This window comes from Eumetopias jubatus, unplaced genomic scaffold (genome assembly GCF_037043125.1).
Source record: "Eumetopias jubatus isolate StellerSeaLion01/CBP00866 unplaced genomic scaffold, mEumJub1_p1.0 scaffold_15, whole genome shotgun sequence".
NCBI lineage: Eukaryota > Metazoa > Chordata > Mammalia > Carnivora > Otariidae > Eumetopias > Eumetopias jubatus.
Window position 1 is genome coordinate 83,453,656 of NW_028274821.1, and position 12,725 is coordinate 83,466,380.

Below are 12,725 nucleotides of genomic sequence, written 5' to 3' on the forward strand. Positions count from 1 at the left end.
TAAATCCAGTCGTGGCTAAAAGAACAAACATTCAAAGAATATCACATCATGAATGGTGCATAAAAATAATGTTAATATCTACCCTTGATTTTAATACTAAAAATTTCTTACCGGTTCATTTCCCTTATCACAAGTGAAAATGTAACTAACCTTAGCAGTCATTCAACAAGTAAGCAAGTGTCTGAGTACAGAAAGTATACTAAAGGAGATCCAATCTCTCCTGCTCCTGAGGCTCACACTGTAGTAAAGTACAAAAAGTAACCTGCTTAAAAGGGGAAGAGAAAGTAACATCTGAGAACAAACTGAATGTCACAAACTCTCATTTAAACCTCACAACAAGGTCACCTGGGTGGCTCAGTCCGTTAAGCGTCTGCCTTTGGCTCAGGTCATGATCCTGGGGTCCTGGGATGGAGTCCAGCATCAGAATCGCTGCTCAGCGGGGAGTCAGCTTCTCCCTCTGCCCCTCCCCACCATGTGTACACACTCTCTCTCAAAAATAAATAAAATCTTTAAAAAATAAAAAAATAAGCCTCACAAGAAGCTTGCATTTAAAAGACAAGGGATGTCCCAAATGGCCAACAGACACATGAAAAAGTGCTCCACATCACTCGGCATTGGGGAAATCCAAATCAAAACCTCAATGAGATACCACCTCACACCAGTCAGAATGGATAAAATTAACAAGTCAGGAAACGACAGATGTTGGCGGGGATGCGGAGAAAGGGGAACCCTCCTACACTGTTGGTGGGAATGCAAGCTGGTGCAACCACTCTGGAAAACAGTATGAGGATCCTCAAAAAGTTGAAAACAGAGCTACCATACAATCCAGCAATTGCACTACTTGGTATTTACCCCAAAGATACAAATGTAGGGATCCGAAGGGGTACGTGCACCCCGTTGTTTATAGCAGCAATGTCCACAACAGCCAAAGTGTGGAAAGAGCCAAGATGTCCATCAACAGATGAATGGATAAAGAAGATGTGGTATATATATACAATGGAATATTATGCAGCCATGAAAAGGAATGAGATCTTGCCATTTGCAACGACGTGGATGGAACTGGAGGGTGTTATGCTGAGCGAAATAAGTCAATCAGAGAAAGACATGTATCATATGACCTCACTGATATGAGGAATTCTTAATCTCAGGAAACAAACTGAAGGTTGCTGGAGTGGGGGTGGTGGGAGAGATGGGGTGGCTGGGTGATAGACATTGGGGAGGGTATGTGCTATGGTGAGCGCTGTGAATTGTGCAAGACTACTGAATCACAGATCTGTACCTCTGAAACAAATAATGCAATTATGTTAAAAAAAAAAAAAAAAGAAGATGCAGGAGGGGAAGAATGAAGGGGGGGAAATCGGAGCAGGAGACGAACCATGAGAGACAATGGACTCCGAAAAACAAACTGAGGGTTCCGGAGGGGAGGGGGGTGGGAGGATGGGTTAGCCTGGTGATGGGTATTAAAGAGGGCACGTTCTGCATGGAGCACTGGGTGTTATGCACAAACAATGAATCATGGAACACTACATCAAAAACTAATGATATAATGTATGGTGATTAACATAACAATAAAATTTTTTTTAAAAAAAGACAAGGGATGTCAATCTCAGAAAAGCTAATTAATTGTTCAAGTTCACAGAGAGAGTAAAACGCAAAGCCTGGATTCCAAACTCAAGTTGGTGTGATCACAATGCTCAGGTTCTTTAAATTATTATGGTTGCTTCCCAAGTTCAGAAGGAGAGGTCAAAATTAAAGAGGCCAAGCAAGGCAACCTCAAAGTCTGACTTCAGCAGTCTCAATATGGTTAGAGAGAAAAAAAAGGTCATTCTAGCTGGGGCAAAGAATCAGTGGAGTGGAGAATGAACCAGAGAAAGGATAAGGGAGAGAAACACTGTGGCAGGAGAAACAAGACAGAATTAATAAATAATCCAGACACTGGTTAAGTGGCTGGCATACCTTAGACATTCAATAAACATTAAATCAATGAAAAACTATAAAAGGAGGTAGAAGTATAGACAGAAAGAAAGAAAAAGAGTTTTAAAGCAAGTGACCCAAATAGGAAATTATTTGATATTAAGAAGAGAGTCCATCGCCTTTGATTCTTTCTTCTTCTGTGTCCCTGTCCTCTCTTCTTCTCATTCTCCCAAATCTAGTAATAGTTAATAAATTCTCCCTCCACGATCACCCTCGAACAAATGCCTTCAAACTAGTTTCTGTTCAGGCTCTTACTACGTATCACCTAGACTACTTCAATAACCATCTCTTCACTGGCTTTGATGAGTAACTTCTGCCATTCCAATCCCCTGTATACCACCACTACCAGAATAATCTTCCAAGAGCACTGCATGGATGGCACTCTGCCTATTACTTTCCTAGTGTCCCACTGAACACTTAGGCACTTAGCATACTGGGAGGCAAGTGAGAAGACAACATGACTTCATCGTTCAAATTCTGGCTCTGCCACTCACTACTATGACACTGGGTAAATGACAAATTACCTGACTCTTTTGAGCTTACTTTCTCATTTGTAAAAAAAAAAAAAAAGAAAAATACCTTTCTTACAAGTGGTCCTAAGAACATCATGTAAGTAATGAACTTAGTGCAGATACTGGCATACATTAATAGCTCAATGAACAATAGCTATTAATCCCTAAATGGTCCCTAAGCTTTCTCACACCTAGAACTTTGCTGAGATTTATTTTTTTCTTCCACTTTCAACTGCCTGCCAAAAGCATTCCCATACTCTGAGCCTACCGCAAATGCTACTTCCTTCATAAAGTTCTTTTAATCCCCAGAACCAGCATATAATCTCTCCCTGCTCCATACTTTCACATTTTAGTCACAGGAATTTGAGACAAAGATGCTAAGAAAATTGGATCTGGAGTCCAACAGATGAATATGAATCCTGACCCACCACACATACTCATTCACTGACCTCAAGCAAGTTAAAGTTTGTTAATAATTCTGAGTCACTCTTTTCATATACAGATGTGAAGCAGAAATTTCATAGGGAAAAAGGAGCAGAGGAGAGGAATGATAATGACCGAGACTAGCAGGTTTGCTGTAAGGTAATGTGAAAAATAGTCTGCTACAGTAACTCGCATTCAATAAATGGCAGCTATTAACTAGCCATTATTACTTATTAAATTCTATGTCATAATTAGGATATACTTGGTCTTTTTTTTTATTTTTTAGGATATACTTGGTCTTATGCAGATGACAGCATGACTGAGCAGAGAAAGGAACTCCTACTTCAGTCCTGAATTTGAATAATGAATTTGAATATAGGATACTGTAAAGCAAACACCTCAAATATAGGGAATTACTTAAAACTGAGAACAGAACCCTAATATTCCTAATAATACAAATAGTGGGAACTTTCTTTGACTTTTGAGTCAGTTTGTTAAAAGGTAAAATAAGAGCACACGGATAAAAGCTGCCTAACAGTGCCTGGCAATAAAAGTTGCTTAATAAATAGAAGCTAGCCCTCACCCATCTTGGTGCCTTCTGTAGTACTTAGCATACATCAGGAGATCAACTCGTGTCCATTACTGGAAGACAGCTCTGTTCTTAGAAGATGTGCCTGCCTCTGTTTTATACAAAATAAGGACCCAAACATTCTGCCCTCCTTGAGCTCCGACACATGGGAGGAATTAAGACAAGTCCTCAACCTGGGACAAAGACAGTCTAGAGCACCCACACACAGAGCTATATTTACAAGTCCAAATGGAAGCGTGGAACACATTATCTTTTAAAAACCTTTAAAATACAGTGACCTGATCCAGTTAAGCAAAAGTCTGCTGGAGCACTTTTCAAAAGTCTGCACAGCCTTAAAAACAAACAACAGAAATTAAGAAGGCCTGAATTCCAAAGATAAATGAAACTCCACTTAAAAATGGTAAATTTTATGTTATGCATATTTTATCAAAATTTTTTAAAAAGTTTTTGAAGGGGCATAAACACATTCCAAAGTACAATTTAAATATGGACTGCACAACTATTTAACTTGCACAGGGACTGGGATACACAGAGCCAGATTAGTGGATACTACTAATTAACATAAACCTCAAAATTTGACAGTATCTATTTTAAAGCCATCATATGCAAGAAAAATTGAATTACTGCCAAGAGTCTCCAAGCTGACAAGGCTGGGACTATATACAATGTAGATATCACCTGTAAACAGTTAACAAATTCAGGGAATTATGCTCTTAAGCTGAAAACTGATCCTGATTATCTTGCATCTAAAGATGAAAATGTTACACTATCTTTCAGTTAAGAAATTCAATTTATCAAAAGTTCCCCACTATTCTTTATCTATTTATCACATTTAGAATTGAAAGTTGGAAAAAAAATTCTATAACCTCTATCTTTAATTTGTAAGTTGTAGCCAAAGCAATGCTCTTAATCCTATAAATATAGTACAATCAAATGAGCTTCTTCTTTCAAAGTAAATCACACTTATTCCAATTATAGTGACATTGGCCAAAACAGTAAGCTTAGTAGGGCATACAGAGTTTCATGATCTAACTCCAGTTATCATGAAGCTTCATCTCACTCATCTCTTATTATTGTTACAGCACTGAGAATACTCTGCTATAACTGCTGAAGGGTCTGGCTCCTATTAGTCCTTCATTCATTCCACAAATATCCAATGAGCATTTACTACATGCCAGCCACTGTGTTGAATCCTGGGAATCAACAAGGTAGATATGGTCAAAAATACATTTAGAACATATTTTCCTGCACTCTTTCTTCTCCACCAGGATTTTTAAATACCTAAAAAAAAAAAAATGACATTTTATGATTTCCCCAGAGACCAAAAACACTATTTATTTCTGAATTTAGAAGGCTGAACCAACACATGAAAAAGGTGACATTTCATAATCTCCAAAAATAACAATTTTAAAGGGCTTGGTGCACTCTCAAAAGGCATCCTGAACAAGTCCATCTTCTTTTCCTGGTCTCATTGGCATTCCTTTCTTGCCTTCCTTTCAAATGTAACTCGGAAAAATTCCACAAACATTTACTTCCCCGTTTACAGTCAAATAAATGAGAAAACCTAAAGAACACCCTATACCAAATGAACCCCAATGGGATAGGACTCTGAGATTTTCTGAGCACTGCAATAAAGCACCACAAAGGTCAGGCCACACTTACTTGGAATAGGTGTCTATGGCCTCATCCTTCTTCACTTCTGTCTCGCCCTCTGTTTTTGTGCCTTTATTTGTTTCATCGAGCCAATCTGAGACATGTTTAAGAGCACATTCAACAGTAGACACCATATTCTGAACAGCTTCAAGTTCCTCTGGAGATGGATAGATTGTTGAATGTTTCACCATAACATGGCGATCATCATTGGCAAAAGATCTAATAGATCTCTGTCAGAAGACAGAAAACAATTACTTCAATACAAGTAATGTTACCTGAAAAGTATGATACACAAATATATTAAAAAAAGAAACAAATATATTTGTCAAGTCATAGCATTAACTGTCAAACTACTGTGAAATAATTAATGTTGAGACAATAAAAAAAAAAATACACACAATAGAAAGTAAAACCTCATTCTACTGAACTCCACAATAGAAAATTAGAGATCTTTCATTCATGTTTTGGTAAGATTCATACAGGTCACTCTAGATATCATGTACATGCTACCTTTTAGCTGAATCTAGTATTTTGAATACCACTTCAAAAAAGATCATCTGTATCACACACCATCTGCGAGAAACAGATACTTCCTAGCTTTGACAAAGTATCTAGGAATGCATGACAGTGACTCATGATACCCAGTCACTCCTGTCCAAACTATTGAAGACTTTTGCACCTTGAAATATTGAGATTTCATAATACAGTAATAATATAAAATACAAAGGTATGTGTCAACACTATAGAGAAACTATGGATCACATCAGAACTCTATTTACTATTTGGCATTCAAACTCTTGGAGCAAGACCTTAATTTTTTAGATTAGCAGGAAACATTCCAAACTCCAAAATGGGGAAAATACATACTACAAAAGAATCAACTTCCCAAAGTAAATTACAAATGTATTACATTCTCAATCAAAATCCCCTCAAGACAGCTTTACTTAATACTCAACAAAAATCATTTTAAAGCTCATTTGGAGAAAAAAAAAATCAATGAAAGTATCAAGAAATATTCTACAAAGATGGATGAGTGGTACCGTTACACTGAAACAAAATATCAAAAATTTAAAAAGCAATAATTAAAATGACACGCTGGCCCAGAAATCAGTGGAGCAGATTAGAGCCTAGAAATAGTGAATTTCATGAAAATTTAATAGAGTAGATCCTTCACACTCATGAGTCACACTTCCAAAAACTTTTGAATATTTCCAAATTTACAAATACCATGAAGACACTTGTACCAGTACACTGCAAAATGAATGGGGATAAGTTGGTGAGTTTCCATAAAGCTCAAGTATTCCATTTAAAGGGTGGCTACAGTGTCTTTACTTATATGAACTTATATGTTAGTAGATGGTAAATATTTTGTTCTGAAGTCTACCACAAACTAAAATATTCTCAATTCCTTATCAGTCCTATCTCTTTTTTTGTTTTTTGTTTGAATATTAATGTTTAAAAATCATACTAATTTGGACACTAGTAAATTAATACTACAGTATTACTGTCCCCTATAAAATGAAGCAAACTATAACTAAAAACATAAGTAAACCTTTGGAACCTTCAATTATAAGGACTAAAATCAATCACAAAGCTTTCCTTTTTTCTAGATAAAAGCCATTTCTGTTTAGATTTCTTCCTTGCTCACAGTCCACAACCAGTTTTCTAACTGGAGTCTTCTGCCACAAAGAAAACAATTTTTAATCACTTCTTGAGATTTACTCACATATCCCAAAATAAGTAACAAGAAAACAAAAAAGCCATGTAACAAATCGGAGATGGCCAGGTTGTTCTAGAGATAAATTATTAAATTATTTGACTTGCTCTTTAGAGAAGAAGAAATTTACTAATTTTTTAGTTCTGGATGGTGGAGGAAAAAATGTTAACTTGGGATCTTCTCTGTCATTTAGTTTTATGGTGAGTTACTAAGTTACTTAGCTAAATTACTCAGTCCTGCACACTGGCCTTATCTTAACAAAATGACATATTGCTACATACCATAAACCTTTGGTGTTAAATAACAGACTGCCAATGTTAAATTCAAGAATAATAAATCCAAGACTCTACTGTTTGTGATAGGACAAGCATCATGAAACAATGATGAAAGGAAGAATAAGCAGTATTACAAAAAAAAAAAAAAAAAAGGAAAAAAATAGGGGAGGGCAATTTTATTTACCCCAACAAGATCCAAAAGGATTTATTTAAAGATTTAAAAAATTAAAATTAGAAATAAATATGCAGAAACAGAAAGTTAATCATTCAACTCTAAGATCTAAGAAGTAAGGCAATAAGAGAAATTGGAAAACACCTACCAACCAATTAAATTATGTAGACACAAAATTATGTAAACACCAGAAAATCTAAATTTAAAATGAATAAACTAGGAAAGGAATTTTTATCAACTATGACAAATAATATTAAAAAGCATTTAAATTGTAAGAAAATCAAGACTATAATAAATAAATTGAAGAGGCACATAATTCATATTCAAGGAAACACAAGTCAGAGTGTCCTTCCTTACACTTCACCTAAAACTAAATGACAGAGAAAATCCCAAGTTAACTAACATTTTTCCCCACCATCCAGAACTAAAATATTTGGAGAATTTCTTCTCTAAAAGCAAGTCAAGTAAGTTATAATCCCTAGAACAAATTTTTTTAAAAATCAACTAACACTTAAAGAAATACCATCAGACTTGCTAAACAACATATTTCAAACATACTGATGATTAATATTTTTGTGCTTTTTCTCCCACTTATAACATCTTTTTTAAGCCTTTTCTCACTTATACTTAGGGAAAAAATTCACACAACATCCTCCAGAACCAAAATACTAGAAGAAAAAAAATCAACACATTTTACCAACTGAAACACTAGGCACCAGATATTATGATCTCATATAACATCTCATCCAATTTGAGTATGAACTTTCCACAAAAAAAGCAAGATTTTTACTTGAGGTTAGATTCAGTGCCCCCAATACAGTCAACACTTGACCGTGTTATTTTGAAAGCATATGGAAAAAGGTAACTTTTTGAGTTCAATACTCAAACATTTCATAAACTTCTACACCATTCGCATCACTCATTAAAGGATTAGTTCAAGATTTTTAATTTCCACTGGAAAAAAACTGAACGTCAGGTAGAAGACTAGAGAAAAATTACATAATTTCAAGTTCAAGGTCACCTAAGCCATCCTTATATCAGTTTGCTAATGCCAGTTTTATTAGAAAATATTATTTATGAGCCTTCTCTTCTTTGTATTTAATAATTTATGGCCTGAGGGCTCATGGGGCTCCATCTTGTGGTTTAAAGGGCTCATAATAAATCTGAACTCATTGGCTTTGCTTAAATAGGAGAGTACCATATTTATCTGATACACTAGGGCCAAAAATTAACACCACTGTCTTTCACTTGCCTTCACTATTAACATTTCCAATTTTAAACTACTGCAGTCTTTTATAACTAAATTAAGAAAACACAAATAATACCCACCATGGTTTTCTATAGTGTTTTAGCTTCTTTTTCCAATCCTTTCCCCACTTTCTTGTCGTCTTCACTAGACACTGTTTTGTGTGACAGTACCTCCTCATAAGCCTGAGTCCCCTGACAACTCAGAGTCAATATGGCAAAGATGTTTGAAGACTTATTCTCTAGAATACACCTGCAAGAGAAAAAGAAAAACTTTTCAAAAATGATTATTTACAATTAGTTTCATATCTGAGTGTGGAGCCCATCAACATGTTATTGACTAAAAAGAAATAATCTTGGGGCGCCTGGGTGGCTCAGTCGTTAAGCGTCAGCCTTGAGCTCAGGTCACGATCTCAGGGTCCTGGGATCGAGCCCCGCATCGGGCTCCCTGCTCAGTAGGAAGCCTGATTCTCCCTCTCCCACTCCACCCCACCCCCGCTTGTGTTCCCTCTCTGTCTCTCTGTCAAATAAATTTAAAAAATTAAAAAAGATATAAAAAGAAGTAATCTTTATAGAGGAAAATTACCTCATTTCAAACAAAAAGTTAGTGTATCTTTTGAGGGCCTGGGGCCAAGAGCCTAAGTAATATAGCCAAAAAAGGAACACTCCTGGTAGTCACAATGTGGCAGCTGGTTGACTTGCACTCAATGAGATAAATAGAGAGAGACATTCAGTAAAGAAGTACTACCTGAAAAAGTAATACTACTATCTGTGGCAACAACACTGCAATTAACCCTAAGATTTTCAATTAGAAATTGGCATTAGCCAGACCTATCCAAAAAGTAGATAATACACCTGAAAATACACCACCGCTGATTGAGACCATAAAGCTTTTCCATTTGATATTGCCAGTATATGTTGCCACAATGTTTCTTCTTTAATCATTTTTAGGCCTAAAATTCAGAAGGCTGATTTGGTTCTGTTCGCCTAACTCCCAAGAGACCCTGCCTCCTGACTTCAACCTATATGTGCTGTTATGACAAACTCCTGAATATTCACTAGATCCTGACTTCATTACCCATGGATGACTCTCACCAAAATCCCACTGTGTATTTCTGCCCAGAGGCCTAATCACTATTCTATTACCCCTTTGCTCCATCTTTATGAGATTTCATTCAAGGTAGGGTAAAAGTAAACTCTTCTGAGCACTGATGAAATCCTTATAAAATTATAAGCCAAGATGTTTAAAAAGAAAAAAACTAGAGAGCAACCATCAAATAAGAATACATGCTTAGCTGTGCGGATATCAGAAGTTATTTACATACCACAGAATATGTAAACTCACAAAAAAATAGCTTCCTCTTCATCTCAGTATCTTTCATTTAAATTTCCTTTAAATAAAGAACCGTCCTATACTTTTGTCTGTAAGTCTCCTAATACTATCAGTTGCTCTCTTAAAGAAAAAAATCCTTGGGGCGCCTGGGTGGCACAGTCAGTTGAGCATCTGACTCTTGGTTTCCACCAAGGTCATGATCTCAGGGTTGTGAGATCAAGAGCCCCACATCAGGCTCTGTGCTCAGTGCAGAGTCTGCTTAAGACTCTCTCTCCCTCTCCCTGAGCCCCTCCCCCCTCCCCACTCACATGCTCTCTCTAATAAATAAATCTAAAAAAATTTTTTTAAACCCTTTTTGAGTTTCTGAAACCAGAAAAGTTACATTTAATGCTCCCCAATACTGCACATGAAAAAACAGACCCACAAATGATACTCAGCTGCGACCTACATGCAAAACTATTCATATCCTGTCACCAACTTCCCTGACTCTACAAAATCCACCTGAAATAAGCTAGTGAAACTTGATTTTTTTTTTTTAAAAAATCATGTAATTGAACCAATCAATCAGACTTACTTTGTTACACATATCACACAATGGTAGGGTGGGAACACACACATGCTGCAATTCATAGGGTCTTTTCATACAACAAAATTAAGAAACAATCCAAAACATGATCCCATGGTTTAAGACACATGTCAAAGATCCTCTTGTATAAAGATCGTACTACACAAAGAAGTTTTCAGCAATTCCCATTCCCAAACCCACTTCACCATTCTAGGGGATTCAGCCACTCAGTGTTTAGCTGTGAATACAGCAGCCAAAAAAAGACTGCTATGTGTTCATTTGAGAACTGACAGCAAAGGTCATGTGCTTCACTCTGTAAAAAGGTAAAGCCAAAAATTCAACCATATTAAGAAAGTAATTTGAAAGCGGGGAAGAGGGGCACCCGGCTAGCTCAGTCAGTTAACTGTCTGCCTTCAGCTCAGGTCATGATCCCAGGGTCCTGGGATCCAGCCCCGCATCAGGCTCCCTGCTTTGGCGGGGAGTCGGCTTCTTCCTCTCTGCCCCCGCCCCGCCTTGTGCTCTCTCTCCCTATCTCTGTCTCCCTCAAATAGAATAAATAAAATATTTAAAAGAAAAGAAGAAGCAAGAAAGCAGGGAAGAAGCTAAGAAAAATTATATTAAAAAACAAACAAAAAAAACATTAACAGTGGATAAAATTCTGACCTTGAAATAAAAAACCTCAACTTTGCCATTTAATAGCTATGTGACTTTAGAAAGTTATAAGACTCAGAAAACCATTTAATTTCTTTGGTTCTCAGGTTCTTTTATCTATGAAATGAGGAAATATTCCACTACTAATTAATAGCTAACATTTATGTAACTCATATTCTATACCAGGCACTGTTCTAAAAGCTTTTCATACATTTACTCATTTAATCCTCACAATTTCAATTACTATCTCCATTCAACACATAAGGAAACTAGAGCATAAAAAGAGGTAATATAACCTAGTTAAAAACACAAGGCAAAAGCAGACAGTAAAGCCAAGATTCAAACCTAGACAATCTCTTTCAATGATATTTTTGCTCTAAAGGCACTTACATTAGGGGATAAATTTGAGTAATTTCAAAAAACAAGTCTTTGTGAATTACAAAGGCTATATAGCATACAGGTTTTAGAGCCAAACAGGCCTAGATTCAAGCACCAGCCTTGCCACTTCACTTCTCTGGGTCAGAGCTTTTTCAACTGTGCAATGGAGTAAATAGTATCTACTTCAAACTAAATGAAAAATACCTAAAAGTTCTGCCAGAAAGTATACACTCAATAAATGGCTTCAGAAGGGGAAAAAAACCCTCAAATATCAAACAAAATGTGTTTATACATCAGATATGTATACCATTAAAAAGCAGAGCCTAAAAAATATTAGGTGTATTCTACTTATTAATAAATAAGAGTAGCTTTATGCAACAGGTAGAATGTAGGTATATATGTGAATGTGTATCACTTTTTCAGTCAAGCACTGCTTTTTCAATTAATAGATTTTCTTAAACAGTTTTATGTTTATAGAAAAAAACTGAGTGGAAAGTAGAGAAAATCCCATATACCCCTTCTCCCTACCACACAGTTTCCCCTACTATTTACATCTTACATCAGTGTGGTACATTGTTACAACTGATGAAGAACCAATGTTTATACAATATTATTAACTAAAGTCCATAGTTACATTAGGGTTCTCTCTGTGTTGTACATTCTATGAGTTTTGACAAATATATAATGACATGCATCCACCATTACAGAATCATGCAGGACAGTTTCACTGCCACGCTCTACCTATTCAACCCTCCCTCTTCCAAATGTCATATAGTTAAATTCATACAGTAAAAGGTCTTTTCAGATTGGACTTTTTCATTTAGCAATATGCATTTAAGATTCCTCCCTGACAATTCTTTTTATAGCTGAATAGTATTCCAATGTCTGGACGCACCACAGTTTATTCATTCATCTAATCTAAGACATCTTGGTTGCTTCCTAGTTTTAGCAATTATGAATAAAGCTGCTATAAATATTCATGTGCAGATTTTTGTGTGGATATAGGTTTTCAACCTATTTGGGTAAATACCAAGAGGCATGATAATGGGATCATATGGTAAGACAATGTTTAATTTAGCTTTGTAAGAAACTTCCAGGGACACCTGGGTGGCTCAGTCAGTTGGGCATCTGCCTTTGGCTCAGGTCGTGGTCTTAAGGGTCCTGGGATTGGGCCCCAAGTCAGGATCCCTGCTCAGTGGGGAGTCTGCTTCTCCCTCTCTGCCCCTTCCCCCCACTCA

General features: G+C 36.3%; 1 protein-coding gene across 2 annotated transcripts in view; it reads right to left on the bottom strand.

Moving 5' to 3' along the window:
- STRBP (spermatid perinuclear RNA binding protein) overlaps positions 1 to 12,725 on the bottom strand; it is a 130,040-nt gene that overhangs the window by 49,927 nt on the left and 67,388 nt on the right. For both annotated transcript variants that reach the window (XM_088019048.1, XM_028107586.2), the window contains exons 2-3: positions 8,645 to 8,813; positions 5,161 to 5,381 (exon numbers count right to left, since the gene is read on the bottom strand). In XM_088019048.1, coding sequence (XP_087875174.1) covers positions 5,161 to 5,381; positions 8,645 to 8,647 — 224 coding nt within the window. In that variant the 5' untranslated portion in view covers positions 8,648 to 8,813. The remainder of the gene's footprint in view (positions 1 to 5,160; positions 5,382 to 8,644; positions 8,814 to 12,725) is intronic.